Source organism: Aplidium turbinatum, chromosome 3 (genome assembly GCF_918807975.1).
Source record: "Aplidium turbinatum chromosome 3, kaAplTurb1.1, whole genome shotgun sequence".
NCBI lineage: Eukaryota > Metazoa > Chordata > Ascidiacea > Aplousobranchia > Polyclinidae > Aplidium > Aplidium turbinatum.
The window spans coordinates 40,317,597-40,343,613 of NC_137474.1; the positions used below are offsets into that span (position 1 = coordinate 40,317,597).

The 26,017-nt window shown below is 39.3% G+C and overlaps 1 protein-coding gene across 3 annotated transcripts; it reads left to right on the forward strand.

Moving 5' to 3' along the window:
* The first annotated feature begins 6,757 nt into the window (after window positions 1–6,757).
* LOC145767187 (uncharacterized) lies at window positions 6,758–24,393 on the forward strand. 3 transcript variants are annotated; one of them, XM_082578961.1, is made up of 10 exons: window positions 6,758–6,932; window positions 14,535–14,683; window positions 15,052–15,222; window positions 15,378–16,300; window positions 16,868–17,037; window positions 17,350–17,434; window positions 17,746–17,916; window positions 18,346–18,509; window positions 22,240–22,437; window positions 22,694–24,393. In XM_082578961.1, the coding sequence occupies exons 2-10, from the start codon at window positions 14,579–14,581 to the stop codon at window positions 23,551–23,553; spliced, it is 2,847 nt and encodes a 948-aa protein (XP_082435087.1). In that variant the 5' UTR covers window positions 6,758–6,932; window positions 14,535–14,578; the 3' UTR covers window positions 23,554–24,393. The 3 variants fall into 3 exon arrangements, with proteins under 3 accessions (XP_082435087.1, XP_082435089.1, XP_082435088.1); XM_082578963.1 differs by lacking the exon at window positions 14,535–14,683 and having other exon boundaries at window positions 6,759–6,932; window positions 22,694–24,392; XM_082578962.1 differs by lacking the exon at window positions 6,758–6,932 and having other exon boundaries at window positions 11,621–14,683.
* The last annotated feature ends 1,624 nt before the right edge of the window (window positions 24,394–26,017 follow it).

The following is a 26,017-nucleotide window of genomic DNA, read 5'->3' on the forward strand; positions in this document are numbered from 1 at the left end:
AAAAGAAGTGTTATTGATAATATATAAGCAATATTATGATTGTGTTACATTAAAAAGCAATCTGTGGGGTGGCCAAAGTTCCCCCACTAAATCACATCATTTTGGGGTAACTTTGGCCAGTGGTCAAATATATGTTTAATGCGGTACAAAGGATGTTTGTGTAAATTTAAAACCTTTTTAAACACATTGGTGTCAGAAGTGCTTCTCTCCCATCTTCAAGAATGGTGGTGTGGAACAAGGTATAGGAAACAGCTCCGCGAAGAAGCGTCGGTTGACTGTTGAGCCAGGGAAAAGCGTTCGTGGGCCTGTTGACGAGCAGGACACAAGTGATTCTGATGCCGAGGAAGGCGGAATGGAGCCTCCAAACGCAGGTGAACGGCAGGAGCTCTTGGACACAAATGGTTCTGTTGCCGAAGCAGTAGAGGTGGAGCCTCCAGATGCAGATGAACGGCAGGATTTCGTTTCAGGGCAAGCCGAGACCGACTACGATGATGAAACCATTGAGGAAGAGTTATCTGATTCCGGATCTGACCCTGAGTGGGATCCCAGGAACCAACCCTCTCACTCCCGTACTAATATTTTCGAAGTGTTTGAGGATTAGAGAGTGTCATCCGGCCGTGCTGGTATCTTAACCTTTTATTGTGTCTTCAAATTGTATTGTTTTTGAAAAAAGGCATTTTCTGCTTCGTTATTGCGCACCGGTGTGATTATCAGAGACCTAGCAGTCTTTAAACACTTTTTTAAAACTTGGATGGTGGCCAATGTTACCCTTAAGCCTGGTCTACACTGCAAGCCCGAAAAGCGCAAACGCCTGCCTTGTCCAGCCTCGACTGACCAAAAACTGTCTACACTGGCAAATTTGATCTTGCGACCGTGTGCATTCAAGCGCTAACAACTTCACTTTCTGCTTGGTTACGTCAACTGGCTGGAAATTCGCCTTCAATTGATTCAAACTTATCAATCAAACGCATCCATCATTGTACTGACACAGTGTAATAGGTCAACTGAAAATAATCTAGAATAGTATTGTAGACCTAGAGCTATCCTATAACTTGTAGAGTTGAACACTGCAAGGCTAGTAGGTAGGCCAACCCAAGTTTGACCAAAAGCCTGGTGAAGTGCTACCTGAACCTGACCAACAGCTAAAGATAGTTTGAATCCGTCTAAAAGGTAGGACCACCATACTAGCTGGCAGTAGCGTAGCCAGAAATTTTGAAAGGGGGGGGTTTTCCCTGAAAACGACACCCAGCGGCAGGGGGTCTGGGTGGCCTCCCCCAGAAAATTTAGAAAAATTACTTTGAATTTGGTGCATTCTGAGAGCATTTTCAACAAAAATGTGGGTATGAATATTACTGCAAAATGGTGCTGTCCGGTGGCATAGCAAAAGGATAAATCATGTTTTCTTCGGCATTTTTCGGAAATAAAACTATAAGTGTCTATGTTTTCTTGTTGCTAATTCCTGGCTGAGATGTTTGAATGTTTGGTATTGGCAAAACTCACTCTTTTACTGCAGTTTTGTATAAAATTAGTCAATTTTTTTTTAGACTGAAAGCATCATTCTCAATATCGTGACGTCACACGTGTGCCAAAGGGGGGGTTGTAACCCCCAAACCCCCCCCCCCCCCCTTGGCTACGCCACTGCTAGTTGGAAGGCCAACTTTAATCATACCAAAAGCCTAGTGAAGTGCCACCTTAACCAAACTAACAGCTATGTAGGCATATGTAAGACTTTTTTAAACCTAACCTTTTAATTTTTATCTACACACACCAACTAACCTATTAACTGAAACAGAGTAGCCTACCATCTTTCCAGAAAACTGAAACTGCCTTTCCACCAAAGTCCCACAAAATGCCAAGACCTGAGCTCAAACTAAATTCTGCGCCAGAACCTTGGTCAAGCGAATCTCTCCAGAGCGTAAAAAAGCTCGCGATGACCAGACATTTTCAGGCCGACGACGGCGCTGTTGCCGAGAGAAGCTTTGTGTTAAATAAACAAAGAATGCGCCACGCTCAGCGCAAAATATTTTGTAGTGTAGACCAGGCTTAAGGCGGTTTAACATTGACATTCAAGGCATTGTATACACATGGCCAAAGTTACCCCATCCTGGGATGGGGTAACTTTGGCCACCACAGTTGTTTTTAAAAAACTCCTTTGTTACGTTGAGTTTTCAGCATCAGCGTATGTAGCGCTTGTGTCAGTTCATAAGCCCATGTTTTGGAATAAAATTCCACTTCTTACAGATTAAGTATTCTGTGATAGCATTCAAGAAACAAAAAAAATGGACCAAAGTTACCCCATATTACGGAATGCCGTAGAAAGTGACTAATTGGTTGCACTGTTACGAAAGAGAACGCGTAGCTCGGTTGTAGACCAATTTATCATCGTTTGTTCAAGTAGAACAATATTTCCCTGAGCTCAAAGAAAGAGATGCCGCATTTGTTCGAAATCCGTTTTCTACTGCTTTGGATTTTGCTGATATTGCAGATGAAATACAAGACCAATTTTATGATCTTCAAAATGATTCTTCCGCATGTGACGTTTTTCATGAAATGCCACTCTCTCAGTTCTGGTGTGCTATGCGTAATCATACCCGCAACTATCTGAACTAGCTTTTTGAATATTATTTCCATTTGCCACAACACAACTCTGCGAAAGCGATTTTTCAGCTCTTGTCCATATCAAAACGAAGGCAAGAAATTGAAGGAAAGTTGAAGATGATATGAGATTGGCGTTATCAAGCACTCAACCACTAATTTAGAAGTTGGCCAAGCAGTTGCAGAGTCAACCGTCGCATTAAAAGTTGTGACCTTCTGCAGTTCTTTGAAATTAAATGTTATTGAAATGTATTTTTGTGCTAATTTTTATGTCTATAGAAAACATAGCAGGAAGGGGGTCGCAGGCTGTATTAAACACCCAAAAGGGGTAATGAACCACAAAAGGTTGAGACACACTGTAGCCTATATCTAATAATTCAATCCAAAAGTACAGTGACATACTTACGCAAAGTATTGATCTTGAAGCTTTTTCGTTCACGAAGTCACGCACTTTAGTCCGCCCTGTTAGCTCAGTGGTTACGCACCCCGGTTCAAGATCACGAGGCGCTGGTTCGATTCTCGCGATGTGCGCTTGAGTAACGCATTTCAGAACTGCTGCTCTCTATTCAGCGGCACCTAGTGAATGGAATAATTCCCCGGCAACAACACTTCAACAATCGGAAAACTTCACTCTGTCAATCTCGGTAACCGGCCCTGCGTCAAGAGCCTCTACAGTCTACAAGTATGCGAAACTACCAGGCAGGGCCTCCGAGAGAAGTCAGCACTGGTCGGGAAACAACACGAAAAATGGGCCCTATAATATTTTTTAGCAAATATTGCATTGCATGTTCGTGTTCAACTGAAATTAGCCTACTTTCCTCAGCATGAAAAGAACTTCGTTCAATGTAAAATTCATCAATATACAGTATAATCACTGGATTACACTTGCAGCAAAAATGCCATTGAGGCAAACTATTTTGTCTAGAAAGCTTTGTAAACACACAATAGGCCGACAAGCAATGAAAATAGTTCAACCAAGCATTTAATTCAGGAGTGTCCAAACTTTTTCTCACGCGAGCCAGATTTGATAATAAGTGTTCGCGGGCCAACAGCCACAATAATTTTTCTAAAAACGGCAAATTGCATTTATATGATTTTTGTGTGTCTACAGACCAAAAATAACACATTGTACAACAACAGGTGCGGGCCATACAAAAACGTCTCGTGGGCCGGAGTTGGCCCGCGGGCCGGACTTTGGACATCCCTGATTTAATTCAACCCATTCTGGACTTTTTGCAATGCAAAGCTACGGATCACAGCATCAAATGATAAAATTTTGCGACGTCTGAATTGATGCACAACATGTATAGTTAGGCTTTTCAATCGGTTTTGAGGCATAGGCTATTAGGCCTGCTGGAGCGCAAACAATTCTTTACAGATTTCAGTAATTGCTAAAACCACGTTCTCAAAGCACAACCGTTGGAGGTAGCTACCGGAACACAAAAAAAAATCATAACAAAACTGTTTGGAAAAACGGGGAAAAACCTTTCGAAAGTTGCAATCAATGATTCCTTGTGCAAAGATTATGGGGAGGTTCGTTCTAGTTTGCAGCTGAAGTTTGCTGTGTGGCTTTCTGTCAAAAGTACCAACTCATCCAAAATGTCTTGAAAAATGTCATTGTTGTAGCCTACAAATGGTTTAAATTTGTCCCACTTGCCCGCAACTGCACAACAGACACACAATGAAATTTTCATGGAACTTCAAACTCATCGACGATATGTTTAAGTTTGTTCATACATTTGTCAATTCCAACAACTATCGAATCCTTTGCAATGTACGGTAGAATACATTTCCTTCGAATGATTCAGCTAGTTAAGTGGAGTTATAAAAACGTTCTGTCCTCAGGAAAACAAAGTCATTTTGTTTTAAATTTATAATTGCCACTGCAACTTTAGCTTGCGAGTAGTAGACTACTCTTCTCAGCTTTCTCTTACTTAGATTACATCTTCCTATAATTTCATTAAATTCATCAGTGAATCTTGTTTAGGACCGTAATCCACATAATGCAAAGCAGTCACAAATTTAAAACTGCTAGTTGTAGGCTACTTTAGCATTGACTCAGCTTCCGATCAAGCTCTTGTTGGTTCCAACTTGATGCATTTAAGAAACGTCTTTAGAGCTTCAACTGCAAAAGGATGATGTAAAGCATTGGGTTTGACTGCACCACGCCTTGATTACCCTCTCGAGGTCAATTTTCTTTGCAAGTTGATGAGACAGCTTTCTTTAGATTTTTCAGAAACTTTCCTCTGACTGAGCTATAACTTTAAAGATGCCACAAGCTTACAGATAATTAATTAGGCCTACTCCAAAAATGATAAGACATTTGAACAACGCTGTCTGTAGGCAACATTATGAATTCCAACTAGATTTAAGCAACAACATCCATAAACAAAAAATATACAGGATTTACTTTCTTTAATCGTGCTTGGAATGATATCTTTAACTTTCCCAGATAACTTATGTTGGATACAACATCCTATGCCTGGCCAACGCAGATTTTGAAGTTAAGGTTCAGTTGTCGAGCAAAAATAGTTCCCGCTTAGCTAAAACAGCGCCAATTTTCAAGTTGAAACTATCAATACAATCGAAACCGTTCAGTGATACAGAAATCATTTCAGCTTGTTCAACATCGCCTACCTTAACACGAAAATGATTTGTTCTTGATGAGAAGCATCGAGAGTGACATTTACAATGATTGAGAAATACTTGGAATTACGCACTACATTTAAGAATTTGTTGATTATTTAGTTGGTACATTTTTACTTTAGTACTAAAAATGGGCCCCCTTCAACAGTGCAAAAACGAAAAACTACTCGTTTTTCCTTTACAATGTTTTGCTAGTGGGGAAACTGGCCCGACTTCCCCCCCCTCTCGGAGCCACTGCTACCAGGAATAACCAATCAAGGCTTTGTCAGTCCGAGCAAGTCCGAGGATAAAGATTCAAAACCAATCAATCAACTGAGCTATCGGGGTGGACAAGGCTGTGCATTTTTAAGATAATGTTTTCCAAAGAAGAAAATGAAATATCTTCTGACAGGTGTCAAACCCACAACAATACTTGAAATGAACGACTCGGTCACTCGGTTACATATTTTGTAATAGGTAGCCTACAAACGAATTTATTTTCACACGAGTCAGTTCAATATAAACAGCTAAAACTCAATTTCGATCAGCTAGCAGTTACATCATTTTCAATCTTATTTTATAATTTTGTACCATACTTTTTCGTGCCATTTTTCATTTATTTCGCCTTTGGTTGTTAGGCCTACTTGTTTGTTTTTTCCATCAATTCTTTAACGTAGCAAGAGTGTAGGGATTGTAGATCATTTGTACCGTCCCTAGCAAGAGTGAAACGTTTTTCATTCTTTCGCACCTTCATCATTTGACTTTTTGTGCTGTTTGCTTTCAGCTTAACTGAAGATGATCTAGCTGCAAGCTGATCGAAATCGATTTATTTTTTTCCATGCCGTGTTTTATCGATGCATATTTTAAACAACTTGGTTTTGTCATCTTTTCCTTTTGTTGGTGCGAAATTCATGTGTTTACTTGATCGTTTTCTACATGTTCGAGAGAGCAATGAAAATTAAATTAAATTGGTAATATTTTATCGACTGTTTTTTGTTCGATTGGTTTTAAACATGCGCGCTCTTGCACGGAACTAATGTTCAGTGCTGCCATTCAAACCATTGCCAATCCAGATTTCGATACTTTTATTATAAACTTTTGTTTTTGTATTCAAGTTCAAGGTGGACATTTTGTAAGAACGTTACTCAGTTGTGAAGTTATTTTGCTGGTTTTACATGAAACGATTTAAAGTTACAAGGTCTGAAAGCAGGCTAAATTAATAAAAATCATTACTTTGACCATAATTTTTTTTGCGTGTATGGTGTAGGTGGCAAAGATTTACAGTGGGCCTGTGCCCTGGCCAAGTCAAAGGTAGGGTTGCTGTGTTGCAGACTTAATAAGGTACCTTGTAGTGCAAATTGGTTTGGCATTGGACAATACTCTTAAATTAGATAACGTTTAAAGAACACATATTTGTTAATTACCTGCTTCAACAGAAGTTTAGAAAGGCTACCAGTACTATTACTGATAGTATTAGGCTTCTAAAAAATGCTATTGATTTGTTTTTTGAGTATTAGGCTTACATTATTTCTTCATTCTAATAGAGTTATCTTTTAGAATGTAGGTCGGATTCGGCTTTTGACAGTGAAATAAATACATGCTGACGATCAGCATTTTTATACAAATACCGGTAACTCTCATGAAAGATGGTATGGTAGCCTAACTAATTTTACTGCTTCAATAGAAATACATTAAAGTTCTTGGGTAATGTGGTGAGTATATATATATTTGGTATAACTGTACTTTGGTAAGTGAGCCTCTTGGTTTGTTTACTTGAAGTTCATTTTTAATACCGTAGTTTGGATCTACATATACGGTATTTTAATTGAAACTACAGACGAAATCGGTTAAGCGCACACTGCTTAAATGTACGGTATCAATGATTTTATTGTATCAAAATCTGAAATCCCAAACCAAATACAGAGCTGGTGTACAAGTCTCCACTTTGGTAATAAATGTCATATATTGGAATCAACCAAAAATATAGGGCTGTTTTGTGTCTTGACTACTTTACCTTTGCTTTACAATTTTCGAACCCCAACTGAAACCCTTACCGTACCTAATCCTGACGGTTAGGGTAAGAAATTAAAGGGCTGAAACATCTTGTGCAGTGATAATGGCTTTGTTTCTGCAGACTTGACTTACCGGTAGTCTATGCTACTGAATGTTCTTTGCGCTTGCGTCATTTGGGCGCAACCTAATTCGTACCATGAACAATTTGTACCTTCAGTTCGTACCTTGAAAAGATCGAGAGAAAAAATTAAAAAATGCCGAAGTAGCTGATTGCAGTTTCCGCATCCGCAAACATTTTAAAAGGGTTAGGGTATTGGTTGGTTAGGTTAGTAAAATCGAGAGAAAAAATAGAACATTGCTGATCTCAGTTTCCGTTTTTCCGCAAACATTTTAAAATTTCCGGTAATGATCCTAAAAGTTTGCCGAAGTCGCTGATCTCAGTTTCCGTTTTTCCGCAAACATTTTAAAATTTCCGGTAATGATCCTAAAAGTTTGCCGAAGTCTCTGATCACAGTTTCCGCAAACATTTTAAAAGGGTTAGGGTTGATCGGAGTTTCTGCAAATTTTAAAATTTCTGGTAATGATCCTAAGAGTTTTTGTTTGCGAAAATTTTTAAAATGTTTGCGGAAACTGCAATTAGCAACTTCGGCTTTTTTTAATTTTCTCTCGATCTTTTCAAGGTACGAATTGTTCATGGTACGAATTAGATTGCATCTGCGTCATCTAAACCTCACTTATTTCAAAGAACATGATCTTACATTAGTTTAAATTTGTTTTAGGCTATTTACAGTTTACGATAACACTACAATAATCCGTCATAGAGTATAGGCTTTGAACCACTGACACAGGCTCGCTCATCGAGATTGACAGTAAAGTTTCTGAACATTATGAAAGTAAGGTTGTCTGTAAAATGTGAATTATTCCGTCCAATGGGTGCTGCACTGTTGCTGAATGAAGATCAGTTCTAAAATTGCATTGCTCAAGTGCACATCCCGAGAGTCAAACCAGGGCCGTTTGATCTTGCAGAGTGCAGATTCTTCGTTTGTAAAGTCAGGCGCTTATTAACCAACTGAGCTATCGGGGCAGATATCAAGATAACAATAAATTGCCATTGTGTTAGGATTTACGTTTGGCAGAACATAAGGCATTAGTTCTTGATTATTTATACAACTCACAGACGGTCCCACGAATTACCCATAAGCACCATAAGTCGCGTCGAATTACCCATAAGCTCCGTACGTCGCGTCGAATTACCCATAAGCCCATAAGTCGCGTCGAATTACCCATAAGCTCCATAAGTCGCGTCGAATTACCCATAAGCCCCATAAGTCGCGTCGAATTACCCATAAGTCGCGTCGAATTACCCATAGGCACCATAAGTAGCATTGAATTACCTAGAAGTAACGTCGAATTACCCATAAGCCTGTAGAGTGTAGTCTATAGCCGTCTATAAGCCTAGTAGTCGGCTGCATAGCCGAGTGGTGAGGAGCACTGGCTGGGCGTTCCAAAATATAGTTCGACCTCTGGTTCGACACCGCTCAAGAGCAGGACACTGGAAGGCATGCCTAAAAGTGGACACAAAGATTGGCTTCGTTGCCTTTCCGTCCGCTTATGTGTAATCTGCAGTTTGCTGCAGCAGATGGAGTGTTCTGTCCGATAAAACACCTTAACATTGGACAATTTTCTCTCTGTACCAGGTGACTGCAGCATAGCAATCGTTCTCGCACTCAGCCAGAGACTTCATTCTCGCTTTAAACTTGATAATTAAAAAAAAAAAAGAATAATGGCAAGGGTGGGAATCAAACCCGTGTCACCAAATTCAATAGCCTTTGGCTTAACCACTCTGCCACGCAAGCGCTCGTGAAATCTTCGCTTAATTTGATTTATATGGGTAATGTTTCGAGAACGCTCACAATATTATCAGTTTGGTTTGTTTTTATTTCTGACCATCACAACGAAAAAACAATATACGACAAACTTAGCAGAGATCTATAAAAGCTAGAAGCGACAAAACGCGGACGTTATAACGTGCAGGATACCAAAGCAGGACAATCAGTTTAACATGACACGGTCGCAACAGCAACCTGCAGATTACATATACGCTGACATGAGGCGTAAGTAATTCCACGTTGCTTATGGGTAATTCGACGCGACTTATGGGGCATTTGGGTAATTTGACGCGACTTATGGGGCATTTGGGTAATTTGACGCGACTTATGGAGCTTATGGGTAATTCGACGCCACTTATGGGGCTTATGGGTAATTCGACTCACGTCGAATTACCCATAAGCAACGTGGAATTACTTACGCCTTCATGTCAGCGTATACGTAATCTGCAAGTCGCTGTTGCGACTTGCGATCGTGTCACTTAAACTGATTGTCCTGCTTTGGTATCATGCACGTTATAACGTCCGCGTTTTGTCTATTCTACCTTTTATAGACCTCTGCTAAGTTTGTCGTATATTGTTTTTTCGTTGTGATGGTCAGAAATAAAAACAAACCAAACTGATAATATTGTGAGCGTTCTCGAAACATTACCCATATAAACCAAATTAAGCGAAGATTTCACGAGCGCTTGCGTGGCAGAGTGGTTTAGCGCTTTAGCCAAAGGGCTATTGAATTTGGTGACACGGGTTTGATTCCCACCCTTGCCATTATTCTTTTTTTTCTTTAATTATCAAGTTTAAAGCAAGAATTAAGTCTCTGGCTGAGTGCGAGAACGATTGCTATGCTGCAGTCACCTGGTTCATAGGGAAAATTGTCCAATGTTAAGGTGTTTTATCGGACAAAACACTCCATCTGCTGCAGCAAACTGCAGATTACACATAAGCGGACGGAAAGGCAACGAAGCCAATCTTTGTGTCCACCTTTAGGCATGCCTTCAAGTGTCCTGCTCTTGAGCGGTGTCGAACTATATTTTGGAACGCCCAGCCAGTGCTCCTCACCACTCGATCGGCTATGCAGCCGACTAGGCCTACTAGGCTTCTAGACGGCTATAGACCACACTCTACAGGCTTATGGGTAATTCGACGTTACTTCTAGGTAATTCAATGCTACTTATGGTGCCTATGGGTAATTCGACGCGACTTATGGGGCTTATGGGTAATTCGACGCGACTTATGGGGCATTTGGGTAATTCGACGCGACTTATGGGGCTTATGGGTAATTTGACGCGACTTATGGGGCTTATGGGTAATTCGACGCGACTTATGGGGCTTATGGGTAATTCGACGCGACTTATGATGCTTATGGGTAATTCGACGCGACTTATGGGGCTTATGGGTAATTTGTGGGACCCCTCACAGATGCTATTATTCACTAAATTTTTGGACGCTACAAGACCCACCTGTAATTCAAATCCTTCTTGCGAAGTTAATCATATCCCAAATCTATTGAAATCAGATTTGAAAACGAAGTAAGCTAACAAAATATCATACAAATCTAACCCCAAGAGTACTTTGGTCAGTGTTATAAATCATTGCAACTTTGTTTATAATGCTTGTCTAGATAGCTGTTGTTAAAGTGTCAGATTAAACATTTTTTTCAAATCATTTGTTTGGTAAATCATCTCCCAAATCTAATTTGATCAAGTTTTAAAGCTCAAGAGACTTTTCGTCCCTTACCAATTTTAAATGAAATAAGATCCAAACTGTGGTGATCCTTTCATCTGCACAACTGGAAAATGTGGCAATAATTTCCAAAGTGCGCAGGGCCGAATGATCTGGCACACCTTCGGCCTTCGCTCTATATGTGTTGGATGATTCCAATCTTTGATGTATATTTTCGTTATAGCGTTTATGACCAACACTAAGACTTGTACACTAGCTTCCCAAATCTTATCTAATGTCAAGCGAAACTGTCACTTTAATGTACCCCACTTCTAGGAATATGTCTGATAATTGGGGAGCAAGTCTTTTAGGCGCAGACAGTTAGGTGCTGGTCAAATAGGCGCGTACACTGTGGCGTCTGGATATTTAGATGCGGAGCACTGTGGCGCCTATTCATTTAGGTGTCATTCCTAGTAAGTCTCCAGATTGTATCAGCTTGGCAGGTAGGGCAATACTTTTCTGACTAAATGTTATAGTGAACAGAAAAATATGTTGTTTTGTTAATGCGCATGGATTTATTTGTTGTTGGTCAGGGCTTCAGTGAGTGAAGCTGCTTAAACCGGCAATGCTTTTCACACAAAATGTTGTATTGAACAGAACAATATGTCATGGCTTCGGTGAGTGCAGCTGTTAAAACCGGAAATGCTTTTCACACAAAATGTTACATTGAACAGAAAAATATATTGTTTTTTTAATGGGCGTGTTCGGCATTTATTTGTTGTTAGTCCAGGTTTGCTTTCAGCGAAAGCTTTATCAATAAATTATTCAAGTTTCCGAACATGACTGAGTTCACTTTAAGTTATATAAGTCAAATAATAACTACACTAAACATCAGTAAAAAATATACCGTAGCCTATATTCAAGCAGGTGGTAGGCTTGAGTGAAGAGTAACTTAGTTTTCTGTCAAAACCCCGACTAGGTTTGCCAAAGCTGAGCTCATAAAATCTGCAGACTTTACTAGGAACAGCATCTAAATGAATGGGCGCCACAGTGCTCTGCAACTAAATATCCAGACGCCACAGTGTGCGCACCTATTTGACCGGCGCCTAAAAGACGTGGACCCGATAATTGTATCAGCACTTGCTTCTCGTTTGCATACTTCATTCATCTAATCGTATCATTGTCTTTGCTTACAAACATCTCAACAAAGACAATGAGTCGTGTGACAAACGTTTACTGGTAAGCTAAAAACGTATGTCCCTTCGCATAACTCTCTGTCACATGCAAAAGCAAAGTGCAGAAAATAATGTCACCAGACAGATGCGTGCCATTAAAAGGAAAACAAGCGACAATAATCCTGTGTTGTCATCTTATGCGTAAGACACTGCACCACAAAGATCTATTTATTGCATAGCTGGACTTCAGACGAAAGAACAGATAATGGAAATAATCACATTGCAACAGACCTAAAATAGCATGCATAAACAAAGATGTAGGTGATCAAAGTTTATCTTGTGACATCACAAAGATAAAAGGGGTCTGATTGTCGCGGTTTGCAGGAGAGTGCTTTAACCGTACAAGCAATGCACGTGTTGTGTAACGAAGCGCTAATAACCACCCGAAGTTTAATTAGACTTACAAACAGTTGTAGGACCAAACCGCGTAGTTGTGAAGCTCAATGAAACAGAGTTAGCACACGCATATTCCCAACAAGAATGCCTGATCACAATATACCACTTTTCTTCGGAATGGCCCGTTTCGGTGAGTCCGATCCCTTAACGGGGGATTTTTTTAATTATCGGGTACAGTAGCCTAATTATCATTGCCGTTTTAGGGTTAGGGTTAGAGGTTAGGAACTCACCGAATCGGACTCACCAAATAGTAGCAGACCCACTTTTCTTTAGGCAAATTGGTTAAACGTATCAATTGGATAATCAAAATGTCTTGCAAATGGCTGATACGAGTAGCTGATTTCGGGTCCACGTCTTTTAGGCGCAGACAGTTAGGTGCCGGTGAGATAGGCGCGCACACTGTGGCGTCTGGATATATAGGTGCGGAGCACTGTGGCTCCCGTTTATTTAGGTGCTATTCCTAGTAAAGTCTGCAGATTGTATCAGCTTGGCAGGTAGGGCAATGCTTTTCACACAAAATGTTATATTGAACAGAAAAATATGTTGTTTTGTTATTGTGCGTGTGGAGATGAGGTGCGAGACAACATTTACTACTCTTGATATTAGCACATCTTCGCAGGACATTTGCTATGCATCCTGAACACAAGTTGCAGCCAGATGGAACTTTACTTAATCTGTTATCTTTCGCAATTACTTCTACTCGGGATGGATTGGTCGTGTGGCGAGTACGTATGAGACAACGCTCTACTACATGAATACATTTCTATAAGGCATATGAATTCTGGGTACAAGTTGCAATCATAATGGTGCGACTTTGCTCGTTATCAAACCTAGTCGGGGTTTTGACGGAAAACTAAGTTACGGTACCCTTCACTCAAGCCTACCACCCCCTTGAATATAGGCTACAGTATATTTTTTACTGATGTTTAGTATAGTTATTATTTGACTCACTAAAAGTGAACTCAGTCATGTTCGGAAACTTGAATAATTTATTGATGAAGCTTTTGCCGACGCAAACCTGGATTAACAACAAATAAATGCCGAACACGCCCATTAAAATACAATATATTTTTCTGTTCAATATAACATTTTGTGTGAAAAGCATTGCCGGTTTAAGCAGCTTCACTCACTGAAGCCATGACATATTTTTTTGTTCAATAAACATTTTGTGTGAAAAGCATTGCCTTACCTGCCAAGCTGATACAATCTGCAGACTTTACTAGGAATAGCACCTAAATGAACGGGCGCCACAGTGCTCCGCACCTAAATATCCAGACGCCACAGTGTGCGCGCCTATTTGACTGGCGCCTTTGCCACCGAACTGTCTGCGCCTAAAAGACTTGCTCCCCTGATTTCGTCTGTATTACACAGAAGACCCTGTATTAGTAAAAAAGCTTTAATAACTGCTTTTCTTCAACAATTCTAATTTAGTTATACGTTGTTATGAATGCATATACCAAATTACTAGTGCTCAGTCGTAAACAATGTTATTTGATTTACATGGTCTATATGAAAAAAAGTAGCCTTTTGGGCAGTGGCTATATAATATATTTACTTTCTGGGTAGTATTAGCCACTGCTTATGTGGAGCTTTGCATTGTTGTTACATAGATTGATAACAATATTTGGTGTAAATATTTAATCATTGCTTGAAGAGTGATGTATCTAGTCTTTTACAGGAAGAAGGGAGAAGGCTATAAATTTTAAGTGGAATAACATTTTTAATAGCAATCATGACATTAAAACAAGCAAAAAAGCGAACATCAGCTCTGATATAAATGTTAAATTGTTTTCCCTCTTGACTAAAAGTAGTAAAAGGGAGTTGCTCATTGGTGTTGCTGCTGATTTTGTGCTATGATAGATAATATACAAAGTTAACACTACTAAGAGCTGTAAATTTTTCAGTAGCTCAATGTTTAAATTGCATACCAGTTTAAATTGTATATTTTGTTAGAATAAAAAGTTGTTTCTTCATGCAAGCTTCACAGACCTACAAAGACTCATTGTGGTGCTTCAGCTTGGAAATTTTTAAACACTGATAATAATGTGTATGGTAACCATAAAAAGTACTTAAATCCTCTCAATCAAGTGCCAAGCTGAAAAATATATCATTACATCTGCAGTATAACCAGTGCCTTGTCTCAATCATCTGCGGTTTTGCATACAAATGCCGGACGGCGCAGTTAGTCCTGCCAGTGCTACAGATGGTCATGCATTTTACCATGTCAGCAAGTTAGTAAGCTCTACTGAAGATCATTTTATAATGAGTTCGGTAAGCAGTTGTATTTATTATTTGAAACTTGGAGGAATTCTGTTTCTGTTTTGGCATATAGTGTCGAATTGCTCAGATTTCCTAAGAGTCTGTAACTAAGTCTTTGGTATTGGTAATAGTTTTCAATCTGCATTACGAAAGCTGCTGCTTATGAAGCAGCTTACAAAGTAAGTAGCTTACGGCTAAGCTTAAGAAGCTACTGCATGTTGAGTGTTAACTCACACAACAGCTTGCTCTGGTCCCATGCTTCATTGTGCATCGGTGGCCAGCGGCTTTTGAAAAATATTTATTCTTTGGTTTGATGCTTATATATCAATGCATTTAAAAATTTCTTTTTAAAGAATGTGTTATCAAATTTACTTGTTAAGGTTGTGGAAAGCAACAGTTCCCATGAACATGCCGCATCAACAACTTGGAACGAAAATAAGGGTCTTTTGGAGCCATGGTGTAGAAGTTGTCAAGAATCCGGACGTCTTAGCCAGCTAAAACTGTTCCAATTCAACTTTGAAGATGCATTGTATATGTGCACACAGGAAAATGTAAATAATAATGATATTGGTAATTTGTAAGTAAAGTGTGGTGATCTTTATAATGGTTTACACTGCAATTTTGATTTACTAAAACTCTTGGGCTTAAATTTTTCATACTTAAATACGTTTTTATGGGGTTTTAAACATTATTTTTTTCATTGCAGTGCCAGTTTCCAATGTCAGAAAATAATGTAGAAGCTTACGTGGTCAAGCGCAGTCTTCAACAATTGTTTTCAACATCAACAAGAAAAAGGAAGAAATCTCTTAACTTGCAGGCTGCCATCAAGTCAAAACGTTTAAAGCAGGATGTTTCATTGCTTGATTTGAACAGTTTGCCTGATTTGAATGAAGAATGCCTGGCTATTCCTCAGATAAACAAAATCCAACATCCAGATAAGCATAACCTTGATATCATCACTCTCAACAAAACTACGCATTTTTCTCCTCCTTATAAAGTTAAGAATACAGGTTGGACGCGGCCATTAAGTGAGGATCAGAATTCTACTAGCAGCCTTAGTGGCAGCAACACACTTAAAAGTGAATGTGGTGAAACAGCTTCTATTTCAGACACTTGTAGTCTGAAGAGTGATGCATCACAAAATCTTTTCAACAACAACGCAATTTGCCTATTGCCTGAAGAATCAGTCCCTTTTTCAAAAGATTCAGTTGTCGATCCAAGTAAAGAAGCTAATGCTCAGAAAGAAAAGATTTCTCCACATGCTGATACAGACCTGTCGGTGGGCAATAATTGTCACAATGATCTCCAGGACTTAGATGGTGAAATTTCTGAAATACAAAGTGATCAAGCTGATAAAGATAGCACTCCATCAACACCTTTAGCATCCAGCAATGGTTCAGGTTGTCAGAGTGATAGTGAAGTGATCATGATACCTGAACAACCAGACCAATGTGGCAAACATGAACTGTCAGGCGTACCAAGGAATGTTAAAATGATTCAATGGAAAAATGAGAATAATTTGTGCTGGCTAGACACCATACTTCTGAGCACAGTAAATAACTCTTGTGTCAGAGAAGCATTAAACTTTCATTTGAAACGCGCAACAAGGAATGAAAATATCTTTTATAGGTATTGGTTTGAATTTAATATGCTTAGCTGGTTTTAGATATCTTTATCATAACGTACCTTAGAGTTGACTTAACAATCCATTTAACTATGCAGTTACATTTGCTTGTTTAGATGTTTAGTCAACTTTTATGTTTCATTAAAAGGTAAGCTTGTTTGGACACCTTTCTTGTTACATCTCACAGCAGTTTACCAACTCGTAATTCAACAAACTTTTAGGCTCATGCTGATTGAAGTTGCGTCTGCTCAGAATAATATTGAACTTAGAGGTATGCAATAATTTTTATAAGTTTATGATGCAAGACCAGATTTTTGACTTGAAGTATTCAGCAATATTAATTAATGAAAAGTACTTTCTCATAACTAATCGATGTCGATATGTTCCATAAAACTTAAGGTCCATGTACTTGTACAATGTACATTGTTCAATTTTGGTTGAATATCAGCTGGAGGTTTGACCGATGTCATCCACCAAGAGCACATGGCTGCAAGGCTGCCTATTGCTGAAGCACAGAAGCAATAACATGCTTGATGTTGGATGTTTTGTAATAATGATCTTATTGTATTTAGGCTTTGCAAAACCTTTGATGACTGCCAAGCAGAGTGCAATGAGCTTTTACTGAAAAAACGTGCTGTCAAAAAATCTGTTGCACGTTTGAAGGCTGACATTATCGCTAAACTGCATTCAATCCGACTCGAAGTGTTCAATCTTCTCCAGACACATATTTTTCTAGAAAACGGTTCGTGCGTTTGTTTTAATTTTTACATCAAGTTGAGTGCATACATTGTTTTCATTAAGTTTTTTCAAGTATTTTTGCGGATGGATGTCAATTTAGTTAAAACACATCTTAAAGAAAGTTGTACTTGAATGCTTTTTTTTTATGTGTGCCAACATTGTGCTTTTGTGACAGGTCATGTGTTTGTGTGTAAGTAAGTAACTCTACAGTAGGTATGATATTGAATGTTTTAAATCTCAAGTTCTCACATCCGTACTTGGAAAATCATTTCATTTAGCATTGCACCTGGGTTTCATCTACTCATTGTTTTTGTAGGGAAAGATGAGAGCATTGTCGAATTGCTTCCCGGTTTTCTCAAACTTGATCCTATCATGCAGGATATGTTCTCTGTACAGTTACGGTAAGTTCACATTTAACCGTGGTTAAAGCTTGAGAGCGATTTCTCTGAAACGTGCAGTAATTATTGCATTATATATTACTTAAATTGTAACTTATCACAAACTACAACAATAAATTACGTTTACTCAGCAGTCAAACCACCTGCACGACAAAATGTTAGCAGAAGATTGACCTTGGGTTACATGTTTGTTATGAAAGAATTGCTATACTCGTTTTTGTGTGAGTTTAATCTAACCTTTTGTTGACAATTTTTACCATTTTTTTTTCAACCTGAGAATTTACTGCTAGTTTTTAATTGCGTCTTTTTCACAGTTGGGAGCTGGCTTGTGAAGAATGCAACTACAGGAAAGTGAGACGATCAACCACTACCGTTGTTTCTTTCCCGTCGACTTGCTGCGATTTCCATCCTCTGAACGCTTCTTTTTCTCGGCAGTGCTTCTCCTGTTCTGCAAAAGATCAGCGGATGAATATGATCATGGAAGTGTAAGACGAGCTGTGCAAACTGGATAAATTAGCAATGTTTTATTTACGAAAACCTATATAGTGATTGTCAAGAACTTATTGAAAACGTTACTTCCAATATCGTCTTACTGCAAAGTTGCCCTACTTAAAATAGTCAAGTTTGAAGAGTTAATTGGTGGTACTATAAGCATCAAAATAGCAAGTAAAAGGTGGCTCTAAGCTGCAGGTTTTCGTCTGAACTCAGGAGCTGTCGTCAGAATAAAAATAAACCTAAATGTGGTGCAGTCTTTACAATAGAAGGATGAAGAAAATCGAGATGTAAATTTTGGCTGATCACATTCAATATACACATCACTTTCACAGTCAATCACTTCATTCCAGCTTTATAAGGAAGCTGGAATGATGTGATATGTACTTTGAAAACACTTTATTGATCCAGCTTCTTTGTAGTGTTCCTCCATGTCTGGTGATGCACTTCCAAAGAGGTTTACCACACAATCGCCTGAGAACTATGGACTTCAGCATTCAGGAGCACTTGTATTGCGTCACTGCCGTCATTCAGTACGTCACAAATCCATTCAATCATTTCGTTGTCTGGATAAGAGACAATAAAGGTGAGTAGAGTTTCGAAGTGTCGTTCTTGGAAATAGTTGGAATAGACAACACTTTTTTATTATGCGGAAGGGGAGATGTTGCATGCGTTCCAACTGGTAGCTTTTCACCGCTCTATATTAGGGTGTTGCAGGCGCCCCGACGCTCTCGGATTTTGCTTACCTTTTTTGTGGTACTGTGTTTAGATCAGTAGACCACAAATATGAAGTTTCATAAATTTTCATCGACGTTTACCTCCACCGCCGAGGCCATTTTGAGGCCCACTTTTTGAAATTTTTCATGTATTTTGCCACTAGATGGCAGTGTATAAGTTTTGCAATATTGGGGTACATTTAAAAGATGCTCAATGATGTTCTGAATTGTTTAAAAAAAAAATTGGAGAAGTGGGATAAGTATATCCTAAAATATTCAAGTTTTGTCACTAATTTTTTGCACAATGCTGCCCCTAGTGGTAAAAAGAAAAGTTAAAATATCTTGAAAACTACTTATCATATTGTTATGGAACTTGCGTGCACCCCCCCATTTTCATGGGTAAGGAGTTTGACTTCAGCAATATTTTTGCAAAATATTACCACTAGAGGGCGGTAGTTCTAATTTTGAACTATTTTCCTGTGAAAAGGCGATATTGTTGCATTTCCTGAGCTGTGTTTCTGAAGAATACAATTTCATGGTTTATGCACAACAAAATTTATTCAATTGTAAAGAAACTGCATGCATACCTGTACTATATCAATAAATCCAAACAGGCAATGTGAGTCTTAGTTAACACAATTTCCGCAAAGGCAGTTGTGCATCTTCATTGTGTTGATAAATGACGTTTCTAAGATTCGGTATCTTTCTTCGATTCTTCTCCACCGCTTGAATATAGTTTTGTAGATCTTTTTCTTGTTTTGCTAGATGAAGAAAGTCGGATACCATTTTTACCCTTCTCTCTGCTGAATCATTACAGACTCTGAGTGCACTTATGATACCATTAGCAGAAGCATAGCCATCATCTATTTCCCACTTTTTTGGGTGTTTGACAAGAAAAGTTGTTGAAATGTGCAAAAGTTCAAATAACATTTTGCTGCTAACATTTGCATAGGAGCACAATGACAATGAGTTACCATTAACAATGTCTGGCAGCTCTGGCTTATCGTATCCATTACCAAACTTGTTTGTAACCTGGCCATGGAAACTTGCATTTAAACGCTGCAGAGTTCCAGTCAAAGCTTCCTTTTCATCAATAGTGACTTGTTTGTCCCATAGAGCTAAGGGGATCAGCTCCCCAGTTACATACCATGTGTGCCTATCTAAAGCTTTTAAAGCAGCAAGACTGATAATTTTGTCTACCGCAGCATAGCTTTTGATGTCACTTACCAGTTGCAAATCTTCTCAGGGTGCTGATGCAGCAATTGGACAGTTGAACCACCATCCATTAAATACAAACCTGCAAAGGTCAACAAATCACTCTATGTTTTGTATTTGTGACTTGGAAATGATTCCTTGCAGTAGAAAGTCTTGCAGCATTACTATCTCATAGCAATAGAGCTGCTTTCCCATCCACCTTGCTCGATGGACAGCAGAGAGAAATGCATGCAGCAGAGAAATGGCCTTAAAAAAAAGAAAAATTTAACACAACAACATCCAAAAACTGTTTTCAAGCCATCTCTCTGCTGCATGCATTTTTTTCAAATAAAGCTAGACAAACCACTTCTCTGCCTAGCATGCAGAAAACATATTGGAGAAGTTATACTTTCTCATGTGTGGGAAGCCCTGAAAGTCGAAACGTCAAGATCTCCAGGCATTGAACTATTCGAAAGATTCCGGAACAAAGGATTCAATGCAACCCCACATGCTGTAGCTGTATTGCACACCAAAAATCCTCAAGAGTTGGGAGAATTTGTAACAACTCAAAGCAGAAAAGTCTAAGCACATAAAGTTTGAGAGAGATATGCAAAATTATCAGAGGGGTGATTACAAAGAACTTTTAGACCTGATGACGGTGTAGATTGGAATCAAAAGTGGACAGTACAACTTCATGAAATGTGGTGCAGTCCATCGAGCAAGGTGGATGGGAAAGCAGCTCTATTGCTATAAGATAGTAATGCTGCAAGACTTTCTACTGCAAGGAATCATTTCCAAGTCACAAATACAAAACATAGAGTGATTTGTTGACCTTTGCAGGTTTGTATTTAATGGATGGTGGTTCAACTGTCCAATTGCTGCATCAGCACCCTGAGAAGATTTGCAACTGGTAAGTGACATCAAAAGCTATGCTGCGGTAGACAAAATTATCAGCTTTAAAAGCTTTAAGTAGGCACACATGGTATGTAACTGGTGAGCTGATCCCATTAGCTCTATGGGACGAACATTCGAACAAGTCATTATGGATGAAAAGGAAGCTTTGGCTAGAACTCTGCTGCATTTAAATGTAAGTTTCCATGGCCAGGTTACAAACAGGTTTGGTAATGGATACGATAAGCCAGAGCTGCCAGACATTGTTAATGATAACTCATTGTCATTGTGCTCCTATGCAAATGCCAGCAGCAAAATGTTTTTTAAACTTTTGCACATTTCAACAACTTTTCATGTCAAACACCCAAAAGAGTGGGAAATAGATGATGGCAATGCTTCTGCTAATGGTATCATAAGTGCACTCAGAGTCTGTAATGACTCAGCAGAGAGAAGGGTAAAACTGGTATCCGACTTTCTTCATCTAGCAAAACAAGAAAAAAATCCGCAAAACAATATTCAAGCGGTGGAGGAGGATTGAAGAATAATACCAAATCTTACAAAACGTCGTTTATCAACGCAAAACTGACTTTGCGGAAATTGTGTTTTAAACTAAGACTCACATTGCCTGTTTGGATTTATTGATATAGTACAGGTATGCATGCAGTTTCTTTACAATTGAATAAATTTTGTTGTGCAGAAGCCATGAAATTGTATTCTTCAGAAGCACAGCTCAGGAAATGCAACAATATCGCCTTTTTACAGAAAAATAGTTCAAAATTAGAACTACCGCCCTCTAGTGGTAATATTTTGCAAAAATATTGCTAAAATCAAATTCCTTACCCATGAAAATGGGGGGGTGCACGCAAGTTCCATAACAATATGATGAGTAGTTTTCAAGATATTTTAACTTTTCTTTTCACCACTAGGGGCAGTATTGTGCAAAAAATTAGTGACAAAACTTGAATATTTTAGGATATACTTATCCCATTTCTCCAAATTTTTTTTAAAACAATTCAGAACATCATAGGGCATCCTTTAAATATACCCCAATATTGCAAAACTTATACACTGCCCTCTAGTGGCAAAATACATAAAAAATTTCAAAAAGTGGGCCTCAAAATGGCCTCGGCGGTGGAGGTAAACGTCGATGAAAATTTATGAAACTTCATATTTGTGGTCTACTGATCTAAACACAGTACCACAAAAAAGGTAAGCATGATGAAACCAAGATTTAAATTTCATGGGGCGCCTGCAACACCCTACTCTATATTTAAGATTCAAAAATGTTTGCTTTCTACGCCTGTAATCACTTCGTCTAGCTACGTTTCATCAAGCAATTGTTTCTGCAACTTTCCCACCCCAATTCCAATATGATTCACCGTTTATTAATTACTTAACGGTAAAATGGGCATTACTGTTTTGCTTAACAATAATAAGAGTCTGATAACTTAGACTTGTGCGCTTCGGAAATAAACCTCAGCTTGTCGCCCGTTGAATATTTGTCATCTTTTTCAGAAAATAAATGGATGTGTTGTGATGATTTAAAAAATCCAATATGCACTTGGAAAATCCACGCCCCGAAAATATCACCAAAGCAAATTCATATGATAGTATGGGAAAAGCAAAGCCTTGCTGGCGAAAGTCCTGTAGATATAGAAGACATGAGAAGAAAATATCTAACCTTTGTCACTAACAAAGAGGCCACGTTATCAGGTTTGTACGCTGCTCAAAGTCTGACAAATACCGTAGGTAGGATTCAGTTCATTTTTTTATGACTTTAAGTTGGAGTTATTGCAGTTCTTTTTCTATTTTGCTTCAAACACTCTTAGTCTTTATCCTGAAACATCAGAGGTCGGCCAGTTGTCTGTCGGTACTCTTCAATATGTACCGTTGACATTTCCAATTTGTTAAGTTCCTTTTTGCCAGGTCACAGTCGCTCCACTTATGGAAAAGTATTTTTATTTTGAAGGTGATGAGGAATTCCCGCAGGAAGTCAACACTGAAAAAGAGGTTATTGAAACCATTGTCTTGGATGAAGCTATCGATAGCCGCATACAGCATGACGCCAAAATGCGTGTTGTAAAAAAAGACTCCGTTGCTTTACCAAACTCGCATATTTCTCTGAAGTCTTCAAAGACGTACAGTGACTTTAAAAAATTGCCAGCCAGCAGCGGGCGCACGAGAGCAAAGTTGATCAGTTCCACTAAAATTGAGGAACTTATTAAACCTAAGCGCAATTTCAAACTGGCGGGATACAAAAAGGCAAAGTTCAAAAGTATTAATGTTTTCACCAGACCGTATGAAAAACCGTCCCCAACCGTAACACCCACAGAAAAGACGTCCTCTGTTGGCTCAAGTAGCAAGCTGTCTGACATATCTGATGTATCCGATCTTTTTTTTTCGGACTTCAATTGTCATAGTAACTTCAGCGACGGCAGCGTCACGACTGCTTCTCAAAATAGCGACGCTCGAAGCTTTGGTGACGATATCAAGCGCTTTGTCGATGCCCAATTTCCCCAAGTCCACTCGACCCCTCCCGAAAGTAGTGACGGTGACAATTCGATTCCGTTTGCGACGCTGACACCAACTATTGGGAAACAAAGCAAGAGTAGTATCGCGGAGAGCGTTCCACTAACCCTCACGCCTACGTCAACGGACTTGGAAGACATGTTGGAAGGTTTGGATTTTGATTTCGAGTTGTCAAAAGCTTCAGAAAGTTACCCAAGTTCCTCAGCAACCAGCAGCTCAAGTACAACTCCGCGCTCCGTTGGTTTACCGCCTCTGGATGTAGCAGAAGACCCATTCAATTTTTCCTCTTTTTTAAACTAATTATGATTCACTCACTCAGTTGACTGTTTGCGTTATTTGTTTCGTGTATCTTGACCGAAAGAGTGTAAATCTGTCACAATTGATAATAATCTGTTCATAATTGACTTCCCACATAAACATGGGCGTCCTGATTACGTTCAAATTTCCTCTGCGTTCTGAGACCACTTTTGTTGAGTCGATCACCTTTGGTTAATCTTTACAGCGTTGCTTATGTTGGTGTTCGGTTCGTGACATAACGCGTTATGTTGAGTGTTCTGCCATCAAGATTACTGGTGCATTAACATAAATGGAACAAATCTATAAATGCTGTGCGTACCTGTACTGTAAAAACACAGATCAATTTGCTTTACGTTTGTAACATTGAAAGGAAGGCAGTAACAGTCATTTTGGCATTTCGAAATCCAGTTGTGCCAAATTACGGCAGAGAAAAAAAGCCGTGTTAGGTCTTTTGCACTGATTTTCCAATTACTCAGTTGCATTTGAGGTCGACCAGGCTGCAAGGCCAAGCAATGATGACTCATCTCTAGATTTACGCCTTCAGTGTCACTTACTTGATGGAACAGTTATTTATATCATGTTGCGGAGACTTTAAAGTACCAGCCAACGAAACTTTGTCGATTGGAGGGGCAAGATTTCCCATAACAGCCGAGAGTGTGATGAAACGTCTACTGGTATGGCTAGCGGTCAAATTGCAAATACCTTACTACTTCAGCTGCAGGCAATCAGAGTGATTGATTGTGCACTGGTTCGGTCGGTTCTTGCCGTTCATCAATCGCTGTTTCGCCAGCGTATACAAGTGATATCTGATTGCTTCAATTTTATAGCTGAAAAGATAAACATTTAGCCTTATAAAATGTTCAAATATCGTTTTGATGCAAATTTATAAAATATTGTAGGCCCAACTGGCCCATACTGTAGCGTATTTAAATACGGTACAGATTCTACGGCAAGAAATAATAAAACCATGCAAAAGAACCCTTTCTACCGGGGCATTATATAAAATTTGTATACTGAGCACCAGGGCCATTGAAAAGATAATTTGGATTCGGTAACAATAAGATCCTCGGGCCCTGTTTAAAAAAACAGATTGTATCCTAAGAATGCTCTGCGTTTCCGCGTCCAAAGGTCCCCTGTCAATGGTGGCACACACCAATGACGACGATTCAGCTGAGTAGCCAATTTAGGTCTCACTTTGTGTTTCTTTCGGCCCTGGTGAAGCATGAGTTATTGAATACAAACACGCAAAACCAGAAGGTTCAAACTTTCAGAACAGCCTTTTTCTGTCCACGAATAAATATTTCTTAAATCAGCAACATCCATTTGTCGGCGTTGAACGTAATCCAAAATTAACAGTTTTTCTCCCAAATTTGAGAAAACTGTTATGAAGAAAATGGGATAGTTTTGCTGATTAAAGTTGGGGTCCGACAACCCTTGAAATGGGTCTGTCAGTCTTGGGCAATGTCAATAGTTGGCATTCCTGTTGTGTTCTCGCGTAGCCTAATGATGCCACTTTATTTCCTGGTTAAGAGAATTTTTTTTATCTGGCAGTTTTGAAGCCTGATTGGCGAAGTTTACTTCATTCTTACACAATTTTTCTACCCTGAAGTTGCCATAAGGCCAAGCAAGAACTGATTCAAGCTTATCTTCGGACTGAGAAAGCTTCTTCGAGAGGTTAATTTCAGCAGTTTTGCATACATGTGGAGGTTTGATCCACCGATGCAGGTTCTGAGTTCGACCATGGATTGGTTGGTTTTGAATCTTTATCCTCGGATCGACAAAGCCTTAATAGGATATTCCTGGTAGTTTCGCATGCGATCCTTGTAGAGGCTTTTGATGCATGGCTTTTGTCGGCTGCGTAGCCGAGTAGTGAGAACGTCTGCGCGACGTTCGAAAGGACGTGGGTTCGACACCGCTCCAGAGCACGCAGCTGTGTCTCGGCAAAGACACTTAAAGGGGACCTGAAATGAAAAATTAAAATTTTTTTTGATGATTCTTTAGTGTTTAAGTATTATATTTTTCAAAAAATTTTTTTGGTGTGCCTTTTTGTTTGGGAGATATAACCAAATGAAAATCGGCCACCTGATGGCGCTATGTGTCTTGTGACGTCATCTAAGCATCAGCAAGAAACAACCTTCTCAGATGTCTAGTTGGGTCGACTTGGGGATCCAACACTGCGCACCAGCGCTTGTGTACAGTGCTGCCGAATATGCTTCTCCAGTCTGGTGCCGCAGCACACACGCAGAAAAAGTAGATGTCGCCCTTAACGACACTATGCGCATAATCACTGGATGCCTGCGTCCAACTCCTACAGACCTACTACTAGTGCTTTCAGGCATCGCCCCACCAAAACTACGCAGAGAGAATTCTACCATACGGCTCGCATTAAAGGCAGAGGTCAATGATCGCCATCTCCTCCACAATGTAGTCCTTGACGCACAACAACTCACACATCAACGCCTGCCTT